This window comes from Pezoporus occidentalis, unplaced genomic scaffold, assembly GCF_034315485.1.
Source record: "Pezoporus occidentalis ecotype Australia unplaced genomic scaffold, CSIRO_AGI_Poc_V1 ctg27, whole genome shotgun sequence".
NCBI classification, from domain to species: domain Eukaryota; kingdom Metazoa; phylum Chordata; class Aves; order Psittaciformes; family Psittacidae; genus Pezoporus; species Pezoporus occidentalis.
Genome location: NW_026914611.1, coordinates 8,528,842 through 8,541,106, shown reverse-complemented (window position 1 = coordinate 8,541,106; position 12,265 = coordinate 8,528,842). Strand labels below are relative to the sequence as shown.

The following is a 12,265-nucleotide window of genomic DNA, read 5'->3' as shown; positions in this document are numbered from 1 at the left end:
AAAAGGACGAGGTAGGAAAAAAAAATTACTGAGTAGAAGACACATTTTGTTAACTTTCTGCTTTCTCTCCCCTTCTGCTCATCTCCTAAGTTTACCCCATTACCATACAAGCTTATCACTGGCCATTGAGATTTTAAAAAGCTTTATTTATATGTCCCCTCTTTGCTGCAAATTATAATGAGTTATTACGTGCTAACGTACTTATCTTTAACAAAGTTTTCCATTTTGATTTAAAGAAAAACATGATGCTTTTTCTTAACCTTTTCCACACTTGTTAATAAAGCCTTCCCCATTTTTTTTCTCATAATTTAAAGAAGAAAAGCTGTGAATCTAGGCAAAAAGTCAGACCAGATCAGTCATCCACCCCCAAACTACCTTTCCTCTCATATTCCTATTTCAGGATATTACTTTTGCTTCTGTTTCCTATTTCTCTTTCCTCTGGCATCTGATAGTTTTGCATTTGGCCTGACTGTGAGATTTTTTTTTTCCTTCCTATAGACCTGAAAAGATGGCCAAACTTCCTGTTATTTTAGGAAACCTGGATGTTACTATTGATAATGTGTCACCAGATTTTCCAAGTGAGTATTAGTAAACACTGTTAAATAAGACAATTCAGGCTTTTTCTCTTCAGTTTTTTATTGGGTTTTTATGTATTTTCAGATTATGTTAACTCATCATACATTCCCATGAAACAGTTTGAAAGCAGTACCAAGACACTAATAACTTTTGAAATAGAGGAATTTGTTCCTTGTATACCTAAACATACTCAGCCTTTCACCATCTACAACAATCATCTTTATGTTTATCCAAAGTACTTGAAATATGACAGTCAAAAGTCCTTTGCAAAGGTGAGTAGAGGAAAACTATATGTTCTTGTTTCTCAGGCTTAGTTAAGATTGTTTATATTTCTGTGATGATCCACACAATTAACTGTTTGGGGTTTTGTTTTTTAATACTGCTTTAGGCTAGAAATATTGCAGTATGCATTGAGTTCAAGGATTCTGATGAAGAGGATTCTTTGCCTTTAAAGGTCAGTCTTTTGATTTTTGTGACTGATAAAATAGTGAACAGTTAACTAAGTAACGCAGTAGTATTGGATTAATTTATCTAGTTTGGGATGGCAGCTTTCTGTCCTCCTTTTGCATTTGGCATATGAGTAACTTCTAGATAACTTGCTTAGTTTTGATATGACAGATTTCTGAAGAACTCTCAGAGCATTTAATTTCCTTGTATCAACGAAAATTCCAAAAATAAACATGTTGCAAACAAGGGTGGCTTATGCCTACTCCACAGGAGGAATTCTTTAAAATTACTATTTTAAAGCTTCAGATCAACTGCACAGTCGAGCTCTGTGTTTGTTCATGAGCTACCACAGTGTAGAAGAGGTGTCTGGAAGAAGAGAAATAGAAAATCTGAGGTGAAGAGAAAAGGAAATCTGAGGTGAAATCATAGCGTCAGCATTACTGCACAGCAGGTAGTCCACAGATCATGTGAGCCCCTGTCTGTGCAAAGGAGCCAAGTTAAATATTTTTCCAGTATCTGAAGAGGGCCTAAAAGGATGCCATGGAGGGACTCTTCATCAGGAATTGTAGCAATAGGACAAGGGGTGATGGGATAAAACTTAAACAGGGGAGTTCAGGTTGGACATAAGGAAGAAGTTCTTTAAGGGTGGTGAGACACTGGAATGGGCTGCCCAAGGAAGTTGTGAATGCTCCATCTCTGGCGATGTTCAAGTCCAGGTTCGACAGAGCCTTGGGTGACATGCTTTAGTGTGAGGTGTCCCTGCCCATGACAGGGGGGGTCGAAATAGATGATCTTAAGGTCCTTTCCAACCCTAACTATTCTATGATTCTATAAACAGAAGGTTAATATTTCAAATTCTAGGTGAATAGATTCTAAGCTAAGAGTGGAAAATGTTCACAGGGGTTTTTTTTGTTCTTTCTTTCTTTTTTTTGGCTATTAGTGTATCTATGGTAGGCCAGGTGGACCAGTATTTACTAGAAGTGCATTTGCTGCTGTCCTGCATCACCATCAAAATCCAGAGTTTTATGATGAGGTAAGCTACCTTTCTAAGGTAATATTCACTGATTTAGGTATTATGTAAGTTTCAAAAATACAATAAAAAATTTGAAGATTGCAAAGTTCTTGGTCATGATTTCAGTTAAATCAGCTTCCCTTTTCACTGAAGTACGTTTGTAAGTTTTGTGTATATAATTTTTGATTTTGCTTCAAATAACACATACTCTGGAATTGCTTTTTAAGTGTGAAATCAGTAAAGCATGTCAGTGCTCTTGCTAAAGAGTTCTACAAAGGTTGTGATTCTTTGACTTTCAGATTAAAATAGAATTGCCCACTCAGTTACATGAAAAGCACCATTTGTTGTTCACCTTTTACCATGTCAGCTGTGATAATTCAAGCAAAGGGAGTACAAAGAAGAAAGATATTGTTGAAATACAAGGTGTGTACACTAATGATTTACTTTCAGTAATTACTGGGGAGATTTTGAGGTATTCTTATACAGTAACCCGTGATTTTTGTGATCCAAATGATGCTTTCTAATTACATTATAGTGACTGATTTCATGAATTATTTATTTTAATTCAGATGTTTCAAATGTTGTTTTAAAATGGTTATCAAATATATGTTTTTTTTTTCAAGCATGGTGACAATTTATTTGCCTTTGTAATGATTTCTAATTGTTTGAGTTCAAATCATCTAACCTTTACAGTAATGTTTTCTGGCTTATGAATTACATATCAGAAGTAAGACTTTTATAAGGGTTTATGTCCAGATTCATAACACACGTAACACTACTTGCCTTTCATGTTCTGTAGTTGGGTATTCTTGGCTCCCTCTAATAAAGGATGGAAGAGTGGCGACCAATGAGCAAAACATCCCAGTGTCGGCAAATCTTCCATCAGGCTATCTTAGTTATCAAGAAGTGGGGGTTGGAAAGGTATGTTATATAAAATTAATATTAAAAAAAAAAAAGCTGTGGAGAGAAGGGTTGAATGTAATTTCCCAGTCTTATAAGATTTAAGTAATTTTCTAGTAGAGTTTTTTTTCTTTTATAGTTGAACTGGAGTTCTTTGCAAAACTGACATCTGATTTAAAGGAAACAAGCAAACACAAGCAGAAATGGGAGACAAAACTTATGATTAAATTCTGACCTTTACAAGAATTTGAATCAACCTATCTGAATATAGTTTTTCATTTAGATTTTTTAAGTACTTACTTCTGTTATTATTTAACTGATGTGCTTGCGAAATGTTTAATTTTTTCTAGTAATAATTAACTAGAAGTAACAGTAATTTTAGAGTATATTAAACTATTTTTCAGTTTATGAAGATTTGCAAATAATCTGAAGTCCTGTACTAAATTTTTTTTAGCATTTCATGCTGTCTCCTTTCAGTAAGTCCTTTATTCCTGAAAAAGTCTTATTCTCACATCTTGATTTTTGTGATCTTTATATTTCACGAGTGAAATTTATGGTTGTACTTTTCAAAGCAGAAAGCTTGCAAAGTTGTAGCAATAAAAATGATACCAAGGAGGATACAAAATGTAAAATGTGATAGGCAATTTGACTAAGAGAATGAAATGCAGAGATGAAATTGACTCATTTTGGAGGAAGAGGCCTAAAACCAGCAGCAAGAGGTGCTGCTCTCCTCCTGTTCTACCACCAGTTCTTTTTTGAACTCTGATGTAAGCTTTCCAACCATCGTCTCCTTCACATCTCATCTTTTCATATTGTAGGTGTATTCTTTATGCCTCTGCTGTTTGTCTCTGCTCATGCCCAGGGGTAGAAGGTTAGGACCAATATCACTAGTTGTAGATCTAGCAGTAAAATCTCTCCCTAACTGGTCAGGATAGACAGCTGAGTGTTCCCATTCTTAGTTCTTTGGATATGGGATGGGAAGGAAGCACTGGCTGCTACCTGTTGGTAACCTCTGTTAAGGTTTAAACTCCATCAGTACGTCAGTATCTGTGGAAAATTTTTTTTTTTTTTTTTTTTTTTTTTGCAGAAAACTAGTAGATACTTCTCTCTAGTCAGAAGTTTCTTTGCAGTTATAGATGAAACATGAAATCTGTGACTTATAGAAAAGCAGTTTTGTTAGCCAGTGAGGAAGCCTCTGTGGGACTTACAAAAAAAAAAACATTTTAAGCTTCATAAGTACTTTTGATAATATTGCCTGCATAATTTTCCTTTTTTTATGACTTTATTCATTGCACACATTTCTTCAACCTGTTTAAGAAAAATGTAAAAATTGTTGTTTGTGATACTATAAACAAATTGTTTTGCTCTAGTGTACTGCTACATTATTTTACTTTTCCTCTGCATATGTGTGTGCAGCATTCTGGTCCTGAAATTAAATGGGTAGATGGAGGCAAACAACTGTTGAAAATATCCACGCATCTGGTGTCAACTGTATATACACAGGTGGGTTATGAAACACATTAAATTAGAGAAGGTTTTAGGAATAATGTATGTTTGTTATATGTATATAGACTATCTGAGAAGTTTCTTAAAGTCAGTATATTGATCTCTTACTTCTTTGTCTCTTGGATACCCTGCATGGTATCTCTTACATCAGCTGTGAAAAGCAACAGATCTTACATGGAAGCTATTAAAAATGTGAGCCTTTTGTCTACCATTGTCATCCATTCCAGTCTGAATTTCACTGTCAGATGAGAGGTCGTAGTTGTCTGAAAGCTATCTACCGATATGTCTACAAAGCAAGGAGTCCTGTTATAGCTACTTATAAAATATATATTATAATTGATTGGGATAATGAATGTTAAGTATGCTACTTTCCGCTTGTCAGTTGGTTTGGAACAAATATAGGTGGTGCTTTGTATTCAGAAATCACAGGAGATTTCTTATGTGCATTAAAAAAATAAACATTACATGTAGACTAACAGTCTTTGGAATAGTGAACTTCAGTTATTTTTGAAAATTGAATCTGTGGACACCTATATGAATTTCTACATATAAGTATTTTTAATGTGTTCTGCTTTGGCTTATGGATAGCAATGTTGGATATCATTTAATTTGTTGTTCTTTTTGTCTTTGACAGGACCAACACTTGCATAATTTTTTTCAGTACTGTCAGAAAACTGAGTCTGGAGCTCGTGCACTAGGAACTGATCTTGTAAAATATCTTAAGGTATAAAATGGCAATTACTAACAGATAATTTATTTATTTATACTTTTGCAAAGCCTTAGAGCTTCAGACATTTTCTTGATCTCATTAATGGAATAATCAGTACAAGAAAGAACAAAAAGATACTTCCTAGCTTAGATAAGTTTACAATTGCAGTGTAAGAGGAAACCATGAGGAAATAATGAGACAGCATAGGTCAGCCTTAGGAGTGATAATTTTGAAACGCTGATGGCTTAGTTTGTCAAAATAACCAAATGGAGCTGCATAGGGGAATAGCAAGGAATGATGACTCCTGATTTTCAAAAATGTTTCTTAGGAGGTCATAATTGTCATGTCTACAGTTTTCGTTCAGGATTAGATCAATAGAGTGCATGGTTTCCATAGCAATTTTGTCTTAACCAAGTAGGCTATGTTTTTCATGTGAAGCCCAAAATTCAGTCACCTTAAAATCTATGTAAGGTATCACAAGTAACTGTTTTTCTTGGGCACAACAGAATTTATAGTTGTAATTGAATACCATCAGTTAATAAAACTGGACTGTGTACTCAGGACATTTAAGTAAGAACTTGGCTATTAAATGTGGCACACTTCTAAACTGGACTTGCTTTGGGACCCAGGTTATGTCAGAACCATGGCTCTGAGTCTTCTTCCTTGCACCGAGATTTCTGTGATCAACTTTGATACAAAGCAGGACACATTACATTAGCAGCAGAATAATGAATAAGTCTATTTGGAAATAGGGTGTTGGTTTTTTTATTATTACCATTTTTTACTGACAGACCTGTTTCTCCATCTTCTATTTGTCCTTATCATTCTGAAATTTTGCAATCCTAAAACATGCTGGCAAAGCATATGACAATCATGCACCCCCTTAGAAGGGGTTCTGGCTATTGTAGCCTTACATCAAAAGGGTAAAACAAAGAACAAATAATTTTGTAGCTAAACTTCATCATCCCCCATGGTTATTTAGAATGTGTCAGTAGAGATGCCTCTCACTTGGGTTTCTGCTACTGACATTCTTGTTTTGAGATGTCATTTCTCTGCGTTTCTCACTTGAACTGTTTCAAGTTCCATGATGATTTTTTTTTTTGATCTGGAGCTATCCTGATTTCCACTGCTTTCTGCTGCAGTAATTGTACCAGACAGTCCCCACTTAGATGACACTATCACTAAGCCTGGTAGTGTTTGGCTTTAGAAGTCAGCACTCTGCAGCACTGAGGTGCTGCTGAAGCGAGAAACAGCTTATGTGCAGAATCCCTCCCTGATACCACACTTGCAAATACTGGCATCGTTACACTTTTCAAAATGGTCTTTCTGTGTATGTGAGAACCTCTTTACCTGTTGCTTCCTACTGTTTGTACTAGATTAACACATCATATTGTCTTTGTTGCCTTGCTTCATGGTAACAGAAAACAAATGCTTTCTTCTATGTCAACTACAACTTATGGCTATTTTCAGTTGCATTTGGCTGAATTCCTGTCTAGCTTGGTCTCACAGGGGCCCAAATACTTTTTACTACTCCTGTATTGAGAGGTTGCCTTCTGTGTGTCAGCTTGTACCTACCTGTGCCAGATTTGGCAGCCTGAGAGCTAAATGCTCCTTAAAGAGCATGTTTTAGCTCACTGAAGACAGTTTGCTGCAGGAAATGTTTATGATACAATAACGCATTTAAATACTTAGGATTTAATTTTCTTCACAAAGTCAGTGTGCTACTGGCAGAGTAACTTGGTTGCTGAAGTTCTCTTCTTCCTGCTCTTGCTCTCCCTAACAGGATTTTGTGAAAGCACCATCTGACACTTCTAATTAAAGGTTTTCTGAGACTCACCTGATTATGCTCTCCTTCGTGTTTCATGAGTTCAAACATCACTTAGCATCTCATAAGTTGAGGAATCTGCTTGTAGTTACTTCCATTGCTGCCTGAGAGATCAAAGGGCACAGCTACTTCTGGCAGTCTGAGTGTAATTGAATACTCAAAGGCATCAGAAGTTGGGTCACAGGTCCACTTCAGAGTCCTACTTCAAACAGCACCTTTACCAAAAAAATGTTTGCATCCTGGAAAGAAGTGTGAGCTGAAGTTCCACTTGCATGTTTACCCAATGCTCTGATATTCCAGGCTTATAGCAAAGATGCTGTAGCTTATGACTGATGTTTCCAAGAAGAATCACAGATCATGTAGGAAGGAAGACTATTTAGAGTTCTGAATAATGTAAATAATGTGCATACAGGCAAACACTTAAGCACAAGACAGCTACCTAAAACTAAATAGAAGTGTTTGAAATTTGTTGTCTATATGCATGTTCAGCAGATAGACACTTTTTTTGTCCAAATTCCTCTAGCTTCAGGGGATTTTATGGCATAAAACAATGTAGGATGAGGTGCCTTACACTGCCTTTTATGTCAAGGTGGTTATGTCTGTAAAATCTTTTGCATGTGGTGGAATGCAAAGGCATTTCATGAAGAAGCCAAGTGGTTAGTAATACGCTGTCTCCAATTTCCATCAGTAGGTAGTTAGGGATTTTAGTTCATTCTGGTTTTTAACATATTAGTTTGTTGTTTTGCAGTAACTACTGTAACTGGTATTGCACTTATCAAATGTAATCAACGTGTATGTTTTTGTGGAACTTCTGTTTGCTAAATGTCTGCATTGGTGGAGAAAATGGCAAACTATACCAGAGTGTCAGCGTCTAGTTGCTGTGGTGTACACATTACTTAGAATGCATTTCAATGGAAAAGTACAAATAACTACTTCTAAAATGCTTTGAACAAAACTTAATTTTTATCCCTAATTTACCCAAATGTAGAAAATATTTACCATATATTTATGTCGGAAACTATTCTCAGTTGCTTCCTGTGCAGGATTTCTTCAGGAAGCAGCGCGAGCAGTGTGTAAGTCTTTTTGGAAAAAGACTTGCCCTAAATTTTATCATTGCAGAACTTGTGATTTAAATGCCATTGTTTTAAGGGAGTAACAGTATTACTGCGTTCTTTTAGAGCCTTCATGCTATGGAAGGCCATGTGATGATAGCTTTCCTGCCAACTGTTCTAAACCAGTTGTTTCGAGTTCTCACTAGAGCAACTCAAGAGGAAGTTGCAGTCAATGTGACAAGGTAAAGAATTTTAAGTGCTTTGTAGAGTTTAAGTGGTGGCTGGGTTATCACACAAATCTATAACTGAGTAGCATTTTTGCTACTGCTATCATAGCCTTTTTGTAGGCTTATTTGGTTTCTGACTTCTGTTTAGGGTCATTATCCATATTGTTGCTCAGTGTCATGAAGAAGGCTTGGATAGCTACTTGAGATCTTATGTCAAGGTAGGTAAAAGTAATTGAAATGTTTCCTTTTTCTGTTTCTCTAAAAAGAGCAAATTTGGTTGCATCTGTTTAATTTCAATTCTGGTTTTCCTCCCTAAGTATGGTTATAAAGCTGAACCCTATGTTGCTTCTGAATATAAGACAGTACATGAAGAACTGACAAAGTCCATGACAACAATTTTAAAGCCATCTGCTGACTTTCTTACAAGCAACAAGCTACTTAAGGTATATATTGAACCATACTTTTTATTTTATATACTTACATGATCATAACTGAAGAATAACTGCATTGAAATAGTAGTTGAATGAATGTTTTCTTTTCTCTGCAGTATTCATGGTTTTTCTTTGAAGTTCTGATAAAATCAATGGCTCAGCATTTGATAGAAAACTCTAAAGTGAAGGTATGTCAACTTTAGCAAAAAGTCGTTATTCTAAACAAAATTTGCATAGTTTCTGCTTTCTCTAATCACATATTTTATTGCATATTAGAAGAAAAAGTTCTTTATACACATGGTTATGATTTATATATAATAACTTGATTTGTAAGAAAGGGGAGGAAAGATCAAAGCAGCAGGAGAAATCAATTGAAATAGTAGATAGGAAAACTAGAGGGCTAGATTCAACATTACTGTAAAAGGTTAGAAACCCCTTAAAATCCATACAGCAGAGCTGTCTGTCTAAATCTGCAGATTCTAGTGAGATCTCTTAATAGTTATGGTACAGTGAGGCTGGAAGCAATAGATAACACTGGACTTTGATGTAAGCATTACACAGAAATATGTGGGCTTTTTCCTGAGCAGCACAATAGCTGTGATATAAAATGACTCTGAGAACAGTGAATTGCACACTCTGTAGAAATGGGAGGAATTCTAGTTAATTAATTTTAAACAATCAGAATTCAATAAAGAAAAAAATGTGTTACACACAACTATTCTTCCCGTTCCTCTGGAGTGCAGGAGAAGCTCAGTTAGTTCGTCAGGCTCCTCATGTAGTACCAAAATCAGTTGTGTATTTTAAGCCAAACCTCCCCCCCACCTCAGTCTGCCCAGCTGTGTTCTATTCTGACTTTGTTTTCTGTGAGTAGCTAAAATAAGCAAAGAATGTCTGACTCCATCCTGTTATTTTGCATTTGAAGAGGGGAGCTCGTGAAGGGCAGGTGTGAGGGGAGTTTGTGAGGGGTGCTTGTGGGTGGAGGTCATGGTGGGAGCTTGTGAGGGGTAGGTGTGAGGGGTGCTCATGAGGGTCTGGTGTGAAAAGAGCAGGTGCCAGGGGCAGGCGTGAGGGGAGCTCGAGAGGGGCAGGTGTGAGGGGAGAGGAGGGATGGGCATGAGGATTGAGGGGGGCCATGGGCCATGAGGGTGGCCATGAGGGGAGATCTTAAGGGGAGATGAGGGGTGTGGCTGTGAGGGGTAGGGGAAGCAGCTATACAGAGTAGGCCACTATGGGAGGTAGATGAAGGATGGCTGTGAGTGGAGATCATGAGGGGAGATGAGGTGTGACAATGAGTGACTCTTGAGTGGAGGACATGAAGGACGGCCATGAGAGGAGATCAGTTTGCCCTTAGCGATATGGGTTAGTGGTGGACTTGGCAGTCCTGGTTTAACAGTTGGACTTGATGATCTTGGAGGTCTTTTCCAACCTAGTTAATTCAATGTTTCTGATTCTGTGATTCAAACTTTTGCTTGTAGTGTCATGAGATGCTAGTTGTTGTGTTGACGTTTCATATAAGGAAAAGGATTTGTCTCCATTTAAATGCAGAGTCACAGAATGGTCTGGGTGGGGAGGGATCTTAAAGCTCATTTAGTTCCAACCCCCTGCCATGGGCAGGGACACATTCCACTAGATCAGGTTGCTCAAAGCCCCATCCAACCTGGCCTTGGACACTGCCAGGGATGGGGCAGCCACAGTTTCTCTGGGCAGCCTGTGCCAGTGCCTCACCACCCTCACAGTAAAGAACTTCTGCCTAGTATCTGATCTAAATCTGTCTTTCAGTCTAAAGCAGTTCATACCATCTGTTCATATAATTCAGGAGTTTTAAACTTAAATGTCTGTTATTGATCTGATGTTCCTTGAGCAAAGAGTTTGCACTTCTGGTCACTCTGTGAACAGATTATTTATTTCACACCATTATTTTGGTCTTCTTTTAATCAGTTATTATTGAAAAACACTGAAAGGATTTCTGTTGGTTTTAGTACTTACCAGACATTTCTGGCAGTACTTTTTATTTTGCAGTATTCAGTTCTCTGAGAAGGATACAGTTTTTCTAATTACAGAATGTGGTGCTTCTGGGCAAGGTTCACATTGTGTATGTGAAACTTTTGTAGCTTGAGGAAGTTTTCTATTGGATTTGGTAGGTGATGCTCTGAAAACAACAGCATGCTGGTTTTGCTTGGCTAAAGAAAGTTTATATAATTTTTCTGATTTTAACAAACTTACAGAAGTCCTCACAAATTAGGAAACAGTGTATTGGTTTAAAAAAAAAACTTCAAAGAAACCGCTAACTTGCTGTCATGCAAACTCATTTCCTTCATTTAATTATTACTTCCTTACAATAGGAATTGTATTTTTAAATTAAGATCAGAAGATGGATTAAAAAAGCACAGTAGAGTATAATATTTTTAAAGCATGAATCTGTAAGCAAACAAAAAACAAATGCAGTTTACTTTTCAGAATAACTCCACCAGTGTTCATGTTTTTAGTATCCTTGCCAATGTAATCTACATCTCTTGTTTAGTATGGCATACTACCATTGGGGAACATTCACATTATTACTAGCTCTTAATATATATTTTTTCCATTTTTTTATAGTTATTTCTTTCCTCTACAAGTGCTCTGCTGACTCATTTGCTCAGAGCTAGTGTGTCTTTACTGACCCATGTAATTCTAATAATAAATTAATATTTGGAAAGCGCCAGCAAGGAACAAGACTTTCATTTTAGGGAAAAGGAAGTTGGTAAGGGAATGATGTGTCAGTTACAGGTGCCTGAGACTGATTTTATTACCTGATGTTACAGAATTACGGTGTGAATTGGGGTAGGCATACCCATGATTATTACTCAGGAAGACCTCTGTCTCTTTATGTGTAGGTGACCTAAGTAACTATAAGGGAAGGCACTGATTATTTTCTTTTTTCAGTAGTAAGAACCAGTAGCTGAATTCCAATGGCCTCAGGTTTGCTGTACTTGAAAGACTAAGCAATTCATTTTGTGATTTACTGTATGCTATAAATTACATGCTATGGTCTTTTGTGGTCTTCTGAGATAGATTCCTAAGGGTTGTTATAAGTATGCCTGGGTTTTTCATTAAAATGCACCAAAAGATGTAGGCAGGAGACAAATCAGTGTATGTTTATATTTCTGAAGATTGGTCTAGGAATTATGACCTTATTTAAGTGGCATTGTGCATCCATTTGTTGCATCAAATTTTGTCTATTATTTGGGGTTACATGATCATATAAACTTTGCAAGATATGGTCATTTTAAGTAATCTTTCTGCCATACAAAATTTTTTAGGTAGATTAAAAATTTATATAATTTATTTTAAATAGCATAGTTGTAAACACACATTTTGTAGAAAGTACCAATTGGGAGCTTCAGGTTAATATTTTTTGTGTCTTCAAAAGCAACTCCCAAATACGAGAAATTCTTTTAACAGGCACCTTTAGATTCTAGTACTTTGCTGCATATCACCTTGAATTGCTGGTTTTTGTCATTCTTCCCTGCAATAACATGAAGTAAGTATCAGAGCTTACAAACTACTGGAGTGATTTTTGTTGTTGCCTCCACATTTCATG

General features: G+C 36.5%; 1 protein-coding gene across 19 annotated transcripts in view; it reads left to right on the top strand.

Annotated features, from left to right (window-relative positions):
• Positions 1–12,265, top strand: part of DOCK9 (dedicator of cytokinesis 9) — a 112,990-nt gene that overhangs the window by 61,102 nt on the left and 39,623 nt on the right. For all 19 annotated transcript variants that reach the window (XM_062624658.1, XM_062624656.1, XM_062624663.1 and 16 more), the window contains exons 16-27: positions 499–578; positions 661–848; positions 965–1,030; positions 1,964–2,056; positions 2,335–2,458; positions 2,835–2,956; positions 4,352–4,438; positions 5,076–5,165; positions 8,154–8,269; positions 8,403–8,472; positions 8,572–8,697; positions 8,802–8,873. In XM_062624658.1, the coding sequence (XP_062480642.1) occupies positions 499–578; positions 661–848; positions 965–1,030; positions 1,964–2,056; positions 2,335–2,458; positions 2,835–2,956; positions 4,352–4,438; positions 5,076–5,165; positions 8,154–8,269; positions 8,403–8,472; positions 8,572–8,697; positions 8,802–8,873 (1,234 nt within the window). The remainder of the gene's footprint in view (positions 1–498; positions 579–660; positions 849–964; positions 1,031–1,963; positions 2,057–2,334; positions 2,459–2,834; positions 2,957–4,351; positions 4,439–5,075; positions 5,166–8,153; positions 8,270–8,402; positions 8,473–8,571; positions 8,698–8,801; positions 8,874–12,265) is intronic.